The sequence below is a fragment of the Corythoichthys intestinalis genome, chromosome 11 (genome assembly GCF_030265065.1).
Source record: "Corythoichthys intestinalis isolate RoL2023-P3 chromosome 11, ASM3026506v1, whole genome shotgun sequence".
Lineage (NCBI taxonomy): Eukaryota > Metazoa > Chordata > Actinopteri > Syngnathiformes > Syngnathidae > Corythoichthys > Corythoichthys intestinalis.
Genome location: NC_080405.1, coordinates 34478111 through 34492471, shown reverse-complemented (window position 1 = coordinate 34492471; position 14361 = coordinate 34478111). Strand labels below are relative to the sequence as shown.

Sequence of the window (14361 nt, the reverse complement as noted above, 5' to 3'; positions counted from 1 at the left end):
TGAAGTTGTAGTTATGTTTTAAGTTAGTCTAAATTGTCAGTCCTGATAGAATGTTGAGTTCTTGCAGTGTTCAAAATAATTGTACTGTATGATACCTGCGGTATTGGAGCACATTAGGCACCAGTGCTACTTGGTGTTTTATCCATCAATGACTACTGAGCTAAAATTGACAGTTAGCTATAACATGTTTTTATTTTACACCCTCATCACTCTACAGTGCTGTTTTTACTGATTAAATAAAGTCTATATGAAAGACACGTTAGCCACGCATTGACAGTAGTCATAATTAATAGAAACCTAGCCCTCCCCAGGGCTAAAATTACGTTAGCAGGGTACAGTAACATTAATATTATGTATTAGCGCGACGTTAACTTAATTTTATCTTGTCCCGAGTATCCCTCCTCCACTCTCGGAGAAAATGGCGTGCCGTCGGTGAAGCTGCCGCATTGAAGAATGTACTGTGCCGTAGTGTTATGCAAGCGCTGTCATACTGTGAATACAAGAAACAGTGTTTGCATTGGTGTTCAGCTTGAAATGCTCCCACACGTTTGACATTTTCTGCTTTTTCTTAGTGCCTTTCTCTTTGCTTTTGTCAGCTTGTTTGTCGTTACATCTGTATTCATACATGGTTGAAATCAAATATATCCGCCGCCTCTCTCTTCTTCCTGTATGCACGTGACATTAAAAGTACTCCGGGCAAAGCGTCATAGAGCTGGCAAAATTAACCGATTCCTCGAACCGGAGAAAATTTCTCGATCAATTTTTAAAATCAAGTTAACTCAAATTAATCGAGTAATCGTTTCAGTTCCAGCGTCATGCTAATAAATTTCGTCCTTAAACCTCTTTAAATTCTGGCATTATTTATTTATAGACTTCATAATGTATTGACAGGACACGGGGCGCGGGGCCGATAAATAGGGAGCCTGCATTGTTGGCAAGGCCGTCAAAGCTGATTGAGTGGAATCACAGACAAAGAGCTTTTTTCGTTGAATATTCTTGTGAATAAATGCTTAAATCCCTGAATTCTTACGTAAAACAGTCTCGATTCTTGGTTAAATGCAAAAAAACACTTGCAGTTAGCATTAATTTTACGTAAATATGTCGAAGTAGAATGCTAGTCTGTTAGTGAATGTAGCTAGCGGCCGCCTTATGTAAACAGAGCTTTTCCGGTGAAAATTCTTGTGAATAAATTCTTAAATCCACCTAATTCTTTATAGATATGGACGTAAAACAGTCTCGATTCTTGGTTAGATAAAACATTTTACGTAGATATGTCAAAGTACAATGCTAGTCTGTTCGTGAATGTCGCTAGCGGCCACCTTATGTAAATAGAGCTTTTCCTGTGAAAATTCTTATGAATAAATGCTTAAATCCCTGAATTCTTTATAGATATGGACGTAAAACAGGCTCGACTCTTGGTTAAAAGCAAAAACCCTATTTCACGTGAATATTGTGAACTATGATGCCAATGCAGTAGCGGCTAATTTCTCCCATTGATTTTTTTTCACAACGTTTAAAATAAATGTATGGTACAAAAAGTATAATAATTACCTTATATCTTCGAACAAATCACTCCTGAGACAATCCTTCCTGTTTGTATGCGGTGCATGACCGATTTGACCCATCAATACCATTATCAAGTCTATGATTTACTAAATAGTTGCTGAAAAGTATTTATTAATTACAAATTAATCCATACAAGAGACTAGGTTGGCCCAATAAATGTTGAGAAACACCCAACTCTAGCATATTAGTGATTGCAGGGTGTGAAGATGACTGAAAATTTGATGTAATTTCACCGTGAGTTGGGAGAGTAAAATGTTTCTTCGGCTGGAACTTCTGACTTTCTTCACAAGCCTCGATTAATCACATCCTATGTCACCATTGCACACATCAGTTCCAGTGTTGAATCTGGTAACCTTAGGCTCCATTAGGTTTCTCTCTGCTTCTGTGTGCGAGGTCTCCAAGCAGAAGTGCATCACTTCTCATCTACGCCTTCCACTTTCCTGCCTGTCTTATTTATTTACTCATATTGTGCTTATTTATGGAGGCCGAACATCATCCATCCTTTTGTTACTTAATGACTTGGCGTCAAATAGGCAGCATAGATTGCCTGGAGAGCAGCTGGTGTGCATTCAAATATGGCCAAGGCATCATTTTCCAGAGGCACTGACTACATTTCTCATTTTTCTTTGACAACAAGTGTTGTTGTTGTTGTTGTTGATGTAGATGAGCCATTTTTATACATGGTAATACTATTTGAAATTCTCAACAATCATAAGCAAATGAGCGTGGCAGTATGCAAAAACAGCGCCTGTTCGCCCAATAAACATTGTCTTTTTTTTTTGTTTTTTTTTTTAAATCTTATATCTATTTCATATGCATTTTTTATTTGGGTAACGGCTGCCATTCTCCTGTTGCACTGAAGTACGGTAATTACATTGCCCCTTGGAATGTTTGTCGCTTCCAGTTTGAATGGCTGACTTTCAAGAGAAAAGGAGCAAACAGCAGAGACAGAGCTTTGTGTGTTTTCTAATCACCTCTTATTTTTTCCTGTTTTACCAAGAGTTTTTCTCTCATCCGTTGCTCTCGCTCTTTCTCCATGGTGTCCCTGTGTCCAAGGCAACAGTGTACTGTGGCAGTGTCACTTGTAATTGGTGCTTGGAGGATGTAAACCGGGTTGTGATGGCGTCTTTGGCTGTGATGCATGGGCTGAGTGTTTGTTGGTGTAGAAGTGGTCATTATTTAGGCCGGCACACTTGGGAGTGTCAGTGTGTTGAATGGACTCAACCACTCATTACACTTTATCACTGAAGCTTCAGGGGAAGTTCTGATGGATGGGCTTGGTTCTTTGCCCTTGTTTCTGCCCTATAGTGTTACTACAATGGGTAGGAAAACGCAGACAAACTTGCAAAATGACTATGCAATAATAAGGCGAAGTATGTATATTTGATCATAGACTTCACCATCAGTTGACAAGACAGCTCCCACAAACATTGCGCCACAGCTTCCTGTCGGGGGCCAACCCAGGCAGAGCATTTCACTGTGATAAACTCAAAACACATGCTACGTTCAAACGCTGGATTTAGGTGGAAAAAGGACCAAAGTTTTACTGCATACAAGCAGGCAGGAGTGATTTGTTTGAGGATTCAAGGTAATTATTGTATAAAATGGCCCCATGCGTGCCCTTTGAAACATTGTGAAACAATTAGCACAACTTTAGCTCGAAATATTAGGCAAAATGAATGATAACTGCCTGTTTTTTGCTTTTAACCAAGAATCTAGACTGTTCTATATTCATATCTATAGAAATTCAGGGATGTACGCATTTATTTACAAGAATTTTCAACTTAAAAAGCTCTTTGTTTTGTGATGGCCGCCACGTTGGATTTACACAGTAGCGTAATTTTAGCTTTAAATATTTAGGCAAAATGAATGATAACTGCCTGTTTTTTTTGTTTTTTTTTGTTGTTGTTTTTTTTTTGCTTTTAACCAAGAATCTAGATTGTTCTATGTTCGTATCTATAGAAATTGTGAGATTTATATACAAAAACTTTGAACTTAAAAATATTTTTGTTTTGTTATGGCTGCCATGTTGTATCCATACACAGTAGCGTAAGTTTACATTCAAATGTAATTTTTCAAATTCAAATGTAATTTTCGGCCAACTGCCCATAATTTGACATTTCGGCATCTATACAATAACAAAATTGGCCTGTTACGTGTTTTATATTATATAACATTTGAATCTAAAAACGATGAGGGCCAGATATCCGGCAAGACATGCCTCCATGCTGAAGCAATAGTATTACCGGAATTCAACCTAAATAAGTTGTGATTGTATATAGAAAAATGCAAATTTTGCTTTTTTGCGTAAAGTTATGATGATTCTGCATGCTTTCCTCAAGTATTAAGTTCCTGATGTGAAAATTGAATGATTTAATAGCTGTTGAAAACTTGCACTAAAAAAAAAATAATAATAATAATAATAATAATAATAATAATAAGTTGCTATTTTGGACAACAACCTATATGATATGTTAAATTTTGCTATTGATCCTGAAAATATAGGTGATTATTTTTGCATTTGGTGTTTTTTTGAGCATCCAGTGTAAAATTTGAGAATTTTATGGCCATTTCAAGTTTTGTTATACTTGTATATAAAAAAATAATTAATCAGGATTTTATTAGGGAACGGCTACCGTCAACTGATTGTGAAGTCTACTGTATGATTTGAGCAAAAACCTGTACACCTGTATAAAATTACAATATCTATATGCTGCACTCTGAGCATAAATTTCATAGGCCGTTATGAAAAAGTCGGATTAATAGGGGATTGTTTTTTTCCAACTTGGAAGGTCTTCAAATTTTTGTGTGTACACATACATTACACTACATTTCAGCTCAGCGGTACCTTTACTTAAGAAATTAATTGGTTCTGGATGTAGTTTCGTAACCTGAAAATTCTGTATGTAGATATGCATTTTCCATGTAAATTCCCTAAACTGTTCCCACCCCACCAAAATTCAGACATAAATCTTTTGTAATGCACTATAATGCATCAAAACATGTAACAAATACATGTTACAATTACAGGGGTGCACGATATCCATTTTTTGAAACCGATACCGATATCGATAACTTCCTGCTCCTCAAAGCCGATATCGATAACCGATAATAAATATATAATTTTTTTAATGTATATTCACCCGAGTTTTTGAACACCTGGAGGTTTAAAAAATAATAATGGTGGATTCAACATAGATTTGTCTTTGATCCCACAGGAATTTTCATAATGACATGAAAATTATTATAATAAACAAAACAAAGATAAAAACAGTCTTGACTTCAAATAAAGTGCCAATATTTATTTTTTTCAAATAAATATAATTTGAGTCAATCACAATCAATTAGCCAATATAATTGAAGATGTGTTTCCTGAACAATGAGCACTGAACTAAAACATAAACCCAACAGGTATTGTGCTTTGTCATCAGATAAAAATATTTGGTGCTACAGGAGACTGTTGTGGTCTTGGTCCATGAAAAAACTTTCTTAACCTGGGAGACAGTTTAGGACAGCAAGCCTATCAATAAGCAAAAGGCCTCTCAATAACTTACTAACTTATAACTCACACTGTAAACATTATATAGTAAGGTTTATCACTCATTCCTCGTAACAAAAATATGGTACAACAAAAAGGATTAATGGCTTGCCTTATAATAATCAATATAAACGGCAGTGAGTGAGCCCATATTCAATAAAGTATGAGGTTTATTCTCTGCATAGTATAAAATCCTACCAAGCATGCTGACAGGACTAACATCACACGACAACTATTATATGTATGTATAGCATAGCACACTAGCTTGAGCTACTAGCCTTAAGCATTGGCTGGCTTCTATAACACAACAACTTATGAAGTTCTGTACATACATATGACCCTTCACCACCGAAGTAAACATATATTGTACATCCATATGTTATAGTAAACCTAAATACTTACAGACATATATTTCTGAGGCGGAAACGTAAGTAACAGAAAGCATTCACGATTGTCAATGCTAACGCTAGACACAGCACTGTGTAAAGTGAATGAGTTTGTGGGCCAAATTATAGATGCAGCGAATTATTCTGACCGGCAGGTGGCAGATATGCCCCGCAAATGGTCAACTGATTTCCCAGCCAGCGAGCACAGTTCATGCTGTATTATCGGTCCTATTAATTATGTTATTGGATTTATTGGGATGATGTCATAATTCTTATTATCGGACTGATAATTAGCGGACCAATAATTATCGTGCACCAGTATACAATTACATTATTGCACAATAAACATAAAATCAGAGTTGTGCATCATATGAAAACCAAGAATAGAGTAAAGAATAAAAGTCAATACACTTATATGTAAAGTTGTCGGAACACGAGCGGCGAATGAAGCGGATGGTGGGAAACACACATACACATACAGTAGAGGTCTGTCTTAGCCAATTGGAGGCCAGGAATGCAAGGCAATAGCCAATGGCAGAGCAAGCTATAAGTATGTTACGTTCAGTAAACTCTAACAGCTGCGAGTACCAGCCATACTGCATTTTTACCTTCCCTATCCTGACATTTCTTTCGTAACTAGCGGCAATATTTTCCATTTGAGGTGTGTCTTAACCTGAAAATGTTGTATTTAGAGACGTTCCTAAGTAGAGGTATTATTGTATAAGTATATCATGTCATGTATATATGTCAGCGTAGCGTGCAGACAAGTCTAAATCTTAGTCATCAGTTAGCATGACTAACAGGAAATTTTATTTTTTAAAGTATGTGTATGTATGTATGTATAAAGTAGTGACAAATACCGAGAGAGGTACAGAAAACAAACATTTTTTCCCCTCTCAGTTTTTCAACGCTGTAATAAATACAAATGCTTTATCTTTTGGGCAATTCTGATCAATAGCTGTAGTCTCTTTGGATTGCATTACTTTCAATGTAGTCACATTTTTGTGTGGTTTGTTCACCTCTGACCAGGGCTGTCAGTGCTCCAGAAGGTTTTGGATACAGCAGCAGAGAGGGACTGGCTGGTGACTTCAGTCAATGTGGAGACAATGACAGAGGCGTCTTTCTTGAAAGTGTTCCAGGATTTGGACAAGAGAAAGGAGGGTCAAATTATCATCGATTGTGAGACAGAGAGGCTCACTGGCATCCTTAAAAAGGTAATGAGCTTTTCTTTCTATTACAATTATACTCCATTGTGCTTTAATTATCTTAAAACCTCAAAGGAAAATAAACTCCATCTGTTTGGTTGTTTTCTCCTTTGGGCACATGGGATTTATTTTGAGCAATTATCTTCCTCAAAGGAGTTAGGAAAAAGTGGCTTTGTATACTCGGCTTTGCATGGTTTAACAAGATGAAGGGAGGCGGTGATGCAGAACAGAAAAGGATATGCAGGTAGTGACAGCATTTGTTGCTCTGCTGTTGTGCGCAGTCTCCAAGCATCAAGGACAAAAATGATAAATGACACAGGTTATACATTAAGATCCAACAATTCTTCTTTGACAAGAGGAGCTCTCGCCATAGCGGTGGTCAAACAAAAATGATTCAGGAGTCATAATTGACAGTTTAATAGAAATATTCTGAGGCTCACTCTTTCCTTCAAAAATGAAAACTGTTTGTTTTGTGCAACACAAGCCAGTCCAGGCTTCCAAAAGTATATTGTTGTTACGAAAGGAAAGAATAGGTATGTTTAAAATTGATAAAAACCCATTATTTGAGAGTACATCCCTTTTATTTCTTTGCCATTTCTTTCCCATATCATTTCTAAACTTGTACATAAGACTTCAAATACAAAAGATATCTATTTGTGATGCTTGGTAAGTTTGAGCCTTTCAGGGATAGTGGTCACAACAGTGGTCAGCTATTCAAAAGTTGTTTTTTCCTATATGAATGTAACAAAAACAATTAAAACCTTTAACCATTTATAGGGCAAATGACTATTTTTGTTTGTTTAAAAAAAAAAAACCTAGAGGCATAGTCCAGTCATAGTAAAAAAATTATAGTAAAAATTATAAAATGTTTGATTGCGCGAAAGTAAAGATTTGTTAGCAAGATAGCTAAAAGCCAGTTCAAACCACATCCCTCCTCTGTGCCGACTGTGAATCATTCTGCACTACTTACAGCAGGGGTGGCAAGTCCGGTACTCGAGAGCCCCTATCCAGCTTGTTTTCCATGTCTCCCTCCTTTAACGCACCTAAATCAAATAATCAGAATCGTTATCAGGCTCCTGCAGAGCTTGCTGGTTAGCTGATCATTTGATTCAGGTGTTTAAAGGAGGGAGACATGAAAAACAAGCTGGATAGCGGCTCTCAAGGACTGGACTTACAGACTCCTGACCTACAGCGTGGATGTTTCTTATGTCCACACAACCATGCATGTTTGAACGATCCAAGCCAAAATACAATTCTGAAGGAGAAAATCTTTCCTCTTAGGCAATGTCTACACCAAGCACGTTTTTTTTTTTTTTAAACTGAGGATCCTGCCCTAATACGTCGGGAAAAAAATAATCAAGTCCACACCAGCACTTTAAAAAAAAACAAAAAACAAACAAAAACAAAAAAAACATTAATTCATTTTTAAGTACATTCATAAGAATGTGTGAAAAATAATTGTCCATAATACACCATCCTTCGCATGTGTTTTTCAATATGAAGCATTGCAAGAGTTTGTAAATAAATGGAAGCAAAAAAGCACCTGTCTAATTTAATCCAAATGTAATCATTGGTCTCATATGTGACATAGGGACAAAGTTTGTCGCTGTCAGTGACGTTTCCACAGTTAAATCTTCGGTTATCAGTGTCCACATGATGGCGCCACAAACGCCGCGATCACACATCTTCAGTATTTTTTTCCCGAATCATTTAAGCCTGTCATAATTTATTAATATGTTCTCGAAACATATTTGTCTCAACTTCAGCTGTTGAGGGTTGTGTTCACAGAAGTACATTTCTGCGACAGTATGCACATAAAATGTATTTTTTTGCGAGATTTTTTTAAACAAGTGTGTTTATTTGTTAGGTTGGGCCCTTAATTTGTATCCGAACCAATGTGAGGTTGTGGCAAGAAACTTTTTAGACTTAATTTTTGTAATTTGCAATGTTTTAATGGTTACTTTTACTGCAACACCCAATGAGTGATACTTTTGAACCCACACTCGTATACACACATACATTATAGTTTTGGCGTGAATGTTATTGATGGCCCGGTCAATAGTTAAGGTTGTTCCATCAGCTGCTATACAGCAGCCTGGACTGAGATGTTTTCTATTCATACAGCCACCATCAATCTTTTACATCTGCTCCTCGCCTTCATGGTGCCCTGCTTGTGCACCCACACAGTAGCTGACACCTGTATGCAGTGCTGCGGCACATACACACAAATACACACCTATCTGCCTCTTCGCCCTTTAAACTCCCGTGTTCATCTCATTCATCTCTAACAGTACACAGATTCTCTTGCGATAATGTCACTGGCAGTATCCTAAGGGTAACTTTTCAGAGTAGCTAAATGTTAACGTTGTCTCTTTGGAGAACATCCGTGATGACAGAAGTGTTACTAGAAAATTGTTACTCAGCTGATTTTTAATGCAGAGATGTGTGAAGTGATCCTTTCTTTTGGGATTTGAAGTCTTGAATGGCAAAAATTTGCATGTGTAATTAACAAACATTTGCACTTGCTAACCCACAATGGCTGTTGCATACGTGTAATAGTGTTAGTGGTGTGTGCGGGTGGGTAGTGGGTCTTCGTCTTGCTTTTCCTTGCCCGAGGCTTGACCGCCGGGCCTGTCTTGTGTTGGGGTCACAATAAATAACAAATGCCACCTTCTGCTCTAACCTGCAGCGGTATTACGCGAACACACACACGCACACCCCCACACGTACACACACAAAACATAAAACAAATGCTCCCCCCCCCTAGGGTAAATCCTCAGACAGTGCGAGACCTAATGTGTGATGTCCTGCACACAGGCATAGACACATGAATGAGGAGCTTATCTACTGTAAGGCATATTAATTGGATGGACTATGACTTTAGACCAGCTCTGCCTGCTCAGGCTTAATTTATGTGACTTCTGAAAATGTTGTTGACACACTTGACACGCCGTTATTGTACAGTGAAACAGTGTCTTTTTTCGGCAAGACAGTTGCCCTGAGTGTGGCAATGAGGGGTGAGGGAAAGAGTGCGGTCTATTTAAATGTCAATCAAAGCGAGGCCAAAAATAAATCTTTCATTTATGAATAAACTGATGCTGGCACTTTACTCTACACCTCCCGACGTGCTAAGCCATCCTGCTGACCCTTGAGGCTAGACTGACCGGTCAGCAGTAAAGATAACTGTGTCATACATAGTGTGTTGCCATTGTGATAGCTAATGAATGCAATGGAATCTTTCAGGGTTTCTTTTCTTTTTATATTGGTTCACACTGATGGTGGTCACACATTTTACACTGTATTATTTACACAGTAGTGACAAAATTACCACTTTCAATGAAACAGTACTGAAAAAGAAAGAATGAGTGGGGGGTTTTGTGTTCTTGAGGTGTTACAATCCCATGAAATTATTACACAAATAATTTAAGTAAATATTTGTTTATTATACTCATTTATCTTTCAGATTAATGTAAATTATACAAAAGGGCAGTGTCAAAGTCAAATTATAGAATTAGTGTTGATTTACTGTGACTCTTCTAATCATACTGAGGTTATTCTGGTGAATTAAAGAAAATCAGTAGTATGTCAAATATTGACCTCCTTTTTCATTTCATGCCATCGCTCTAATTTGTATGGACCTACTTTCTTGACTGTCAAGAGCACTTTTTCTACAGTAGACATTATCTACGGCTTTGACAGCCCCCCCCCCCCCCCCCACACACACACACGGCACAATGTTGTCTCAAGGTCATTTTATTCTTTTTTTCTTCTTTTTCTATTCACCAGATTGTTGAGAAAGGAAAGAATGCAAAGAGTTACCACTACATCTTGGCTAACCTGGTAAGCAATACTGTATCTTACTCTTCCAATTTTACTGTTTAATGCAAATTAACTGAAAAACATGCAATGTGTATATATAAAACCCTTCAAAACATTTGAAAAGGGAAGCAAAACCTAAACACAAATAAAATCCTGAGGAGATTTGTCCCTTTGCCTTTAAAAGTGTTTTAAATCGGCATTAAATCTCAGTGAAGAGACATTCCAAATGATTTAGCCTGATCAAGTGACATAGCGAGCAGTGGTGAAGAAATCCACAGTGACAAAGGTCAGACACTCAATGTACTGTAAGATTAGATCCATTTGCTCAATTTGACTACTGCCATTTCCTACATGCATATTCTATGCTGACCACCCTGCAGCGTTCTTCACAACCACTCATTGACGCAGAAGAAGAGGAAATTGACATTCTAGTAATAACAGCATTAATATGCTGCAGCTTGAACATTTTCTCGCCACTGTGGTTATTAGAGTGACTCAATCTTGCTTGTCTGCCCCGAATGGATGAGTTCATTTTAAATTATAACGCTTAGACATTACTTCAGGTACGCAAGGGGATAGCAGTCATTTTCAAATATGAACCATGAAAAAGTTCAGATGTAACCTTTGTTTCCAAATCCTTGCGCTGACAAAAATGAGATGATCAAATCTCTTTGGCAATAGAGAGGGTAAACTGTGTGTTTCACTACCCTTTGTGTGACATGTTATAGAGGCTATCACTCCGAAAAATGAAACATGGTATTTATACAAGAACCTTATTTCAAGTGGTTTCACACAACTGCTTCAATTAAGTATATCGTTAATTGAAAAATGCCTAAATGTTTTAAGACTTAATAAACTACTTGAGCAAGTTATGCAATTTCTAGTCAAACCTTTTATATGCAAAATGTGGGTAACACGTTACAATAAGGGTCCCTTAATTAACATTAGTTAATGCATTTTTAGACAATAACTCATGTTTAAGTAACATGGCAATAATTCATTTAACCCCTATCTAACATTTATTAATATATTAATTCCAATTCCATTAATACCATTCCGTCAGAATCTCATTTTGGCACAATTGTAAGAAAACAAAAGGTGGTTACACATTTTGGTAACACTTTACAATAAGGGTCCCTTAATTAACATTAGTTAATGCATTTTTAGACAATAACTAATGTTTAAGTAACATTACAATAATTAAAATAATTGCTTATCTAACATTTATTAATATATTAATTAACATGAGTTAATGTGTTAGTTAAAGCATTAGTTAATGCATAAACAGACAGTAACTAATAGTTTGGTAAAATTAAAAAATATATAGGGTATAGGGTTAGGGTTTTATTAACTTAAGCATTTATAATTTCTTAGTTAAGGGACCCATGTGCTGCACTTTACAATAAGGGTCCAAAAAGCATTCAGCAATGGTTAATAAAGGTTAAGAGGCGGGAACTTAAGCATTTATAATTTCTTAGTTAAGGGATATGTGTGCTACACTTTAAAATAAGGGTCCAAAAAGCATTCAGTAATGGTTAATTAAGGTTAAGTAATACTTATAAGGTATATTCACGTGAAATAATACCATACTTAAGGTTAGGTTATAATATATAATATATATAATACAGTACTTAACATTAATTCACATATACATTAGTGCATTAATAAATACTTATTAATGTATACTGGTACTAGTAAGTGATTATGTTATTTTAGAATGAGAAACATTGCTCTGTGAGTCCTAGGGTGCTGCTAACCTAACCTTAAGTATGGTATTATTTCAAGTGAACCTACTTCATAAGTATTACTTAACCTTAATTAACCATGACTGAATGTTTTTGGAGCCTTAATTGTAAAGTGTATCACATGTGTCCCTTAACTAAGAAATTATAAATGCTTAAGTCCCCCCCCCACGCCCCCCCTTAACCTTTATCAACCATTACCGAATGCTTTTTGGACCCTTATTGTAAAATGTAGCACATGTGTCCCTTAACTAAGAAATTATAAATACTATGTTAACAAACCCTAACCCTAAACCCTAAACCTATATAGGCCTATATATATATATATATATATATATATATATATATATATATATATATATATATATATATATATATATATATATTTCTTTAATTTTACCAAACCATTAGTTACTGTCTGGTTATGCATTAACTAATGCATTACCTAACGCATTAACTAATATATTAGCTAATGCATTAACTCATGTTAATTAATATATGAAAAAATGTTAGATAAGCAATTATTTTAATTATTGTAATGTTACTTAAACATTAGTTATTGTCTAAAAATGCATTAACTAATGTTAATTAAGGGACCCTTATTGTAAAGTGTTACCAAAATGTGTAACCACCTTTTGTTTTCTTACAATTGTGCCAAAATGAGATTCTGACGGAATGGTAACCTTAAGCAAAAATATCACGGTATCACGGTATTGTAATTACACCTCTAAAACGTGTTACTTTGAGATATCTAGGTTAAAACAAAAAACAAAAAAGCTTTCTTCCATTGAACATGATTTTTATTTTTCAAAACATATTAGGAAATTGCAACATAAGTACATACAATGTTAAGTTAAAACAGATTTAAAATAAATAAAATAAATTTAAAATAAATATTCTAAATAAAATTAACAATTAAAATAAATGCAGTCCTTTAGGTGAGCGTAAACCCAAAGTCACAGCTGAAAATCATTATCATCAGAACAAAAATAATTGAATCGTTTTCCATAAAAAGCACGTGCGTATGACTCATATCATATTTACATTATAGACACACTTCCCTTTTCAACACAGACAGTTGCCAGACACGCTGGAGTTAACTCTCGTAGCTGGTGGGAAACATTCATGATAGTGTTTGCTAACCTTTAATTTTGTATAAATGCAAAATCATATTGGAGGTATTCCCTTCTCAGCAGCCACCCTCCGCAAACATGTTTTACATGTCGGTTGGCCCTCTTCCTCTAATCCGCAGCCGTCTGTAACTTTTATGCCGAAGTATTCCATTACCACCGATTTCGTTGTCTTCGATGGGGGGAAAAAGTTCAGGAGTTTCACCTCCTCCAGCTTTCGTGTTGCACAGCGGACTCACTGACACTAAGCAACAATCGGTGGGCATTTATGGCACATAAAAATAGGTAATACCTTAAGTATGGCGGAAAAGTTTTGTGGTTTTGAAACTGTGACGTTTACATGCCACGGTATACCTTGAAACTGGTTATCGTCACATGCCTACTTTCAATGGGAGTGTTAATTTTAAATATTTATTGTGTGTTAATATTCTGGATGACTGGGGGACCCTAGTGCAGAACATGGGCGTAAAGACATCCCTTTGCATCTCTAAAGTAAGCACAGAAGTCAAGCTCACTATTATGTGTTTTTTCAAACGAACATACTCCAGCTATTTACAGACAACACTACTTACAGTCGTGGTGTCACATCATCCGCAAGTCCTTGCGCCGTCTCTGTTTTCTGACATGTGCCCTTAAACTGGGTGTGGCTGATTGACTCTGCAAGTACATTTAGTGTCTCTGTTCAACTCACTAAATGGAAGAGCGATCTTAACGCTGCTAGTGGTAAAACAACACCCACATCAATACCAATCAACTCAAAAATTATTTACACCAAAAAAAAAAAAATCAACTCCACAAATTTTGCTGCGTACGGCAACTTCACAGGGACAAAAGTCATATAATTTTTGCAATCACATTACGTATGTGTTAAGCAATGCTTTTTTCATAAGTGTTTTAACTGACTCTCTTACATGATAAGTACGACAATGGGTTCCGTAATTTGTAAAAGCACAAAGCTAATATGTATGTACAATG

The 14361-nt window shown here is 36.1% G+C and overlaps 1 protein-coding gene across 6 annotated transcripts in view; it reads left to right on the top strand.

The window, feature by feature from the left end:
* gria1a (glutamate receptor, ionotropic, AMPA 1a) overlaps nucleotides 1-14361 on the top strand; it is a 143232-nt gene that overhangs the window by 67205 nt on the left and 61666 nt on the right. For all 6 annotated transcript variants that reach the window (XR_009064754.1, XM_057849573.1, XM_057849572.1 and 3 more), the window contains exons 4-5: nucleotides 6520-6704; nucleotides 10482-10535. Coding sequence is in view for 5 of the 6 variants with exons in the window: in XM_057849573.1 (XP_057705556.1) it covers nucleotides 6520-6704; nucleotides 10482-10535 (239 nt within the window). In the remaining variant the exon portion in view is untranslated. The remainder of the gene's footprint in view (nucleotides 1-6519; nucleotides 6705-10481; nucleotides 10536-14361) is intronic.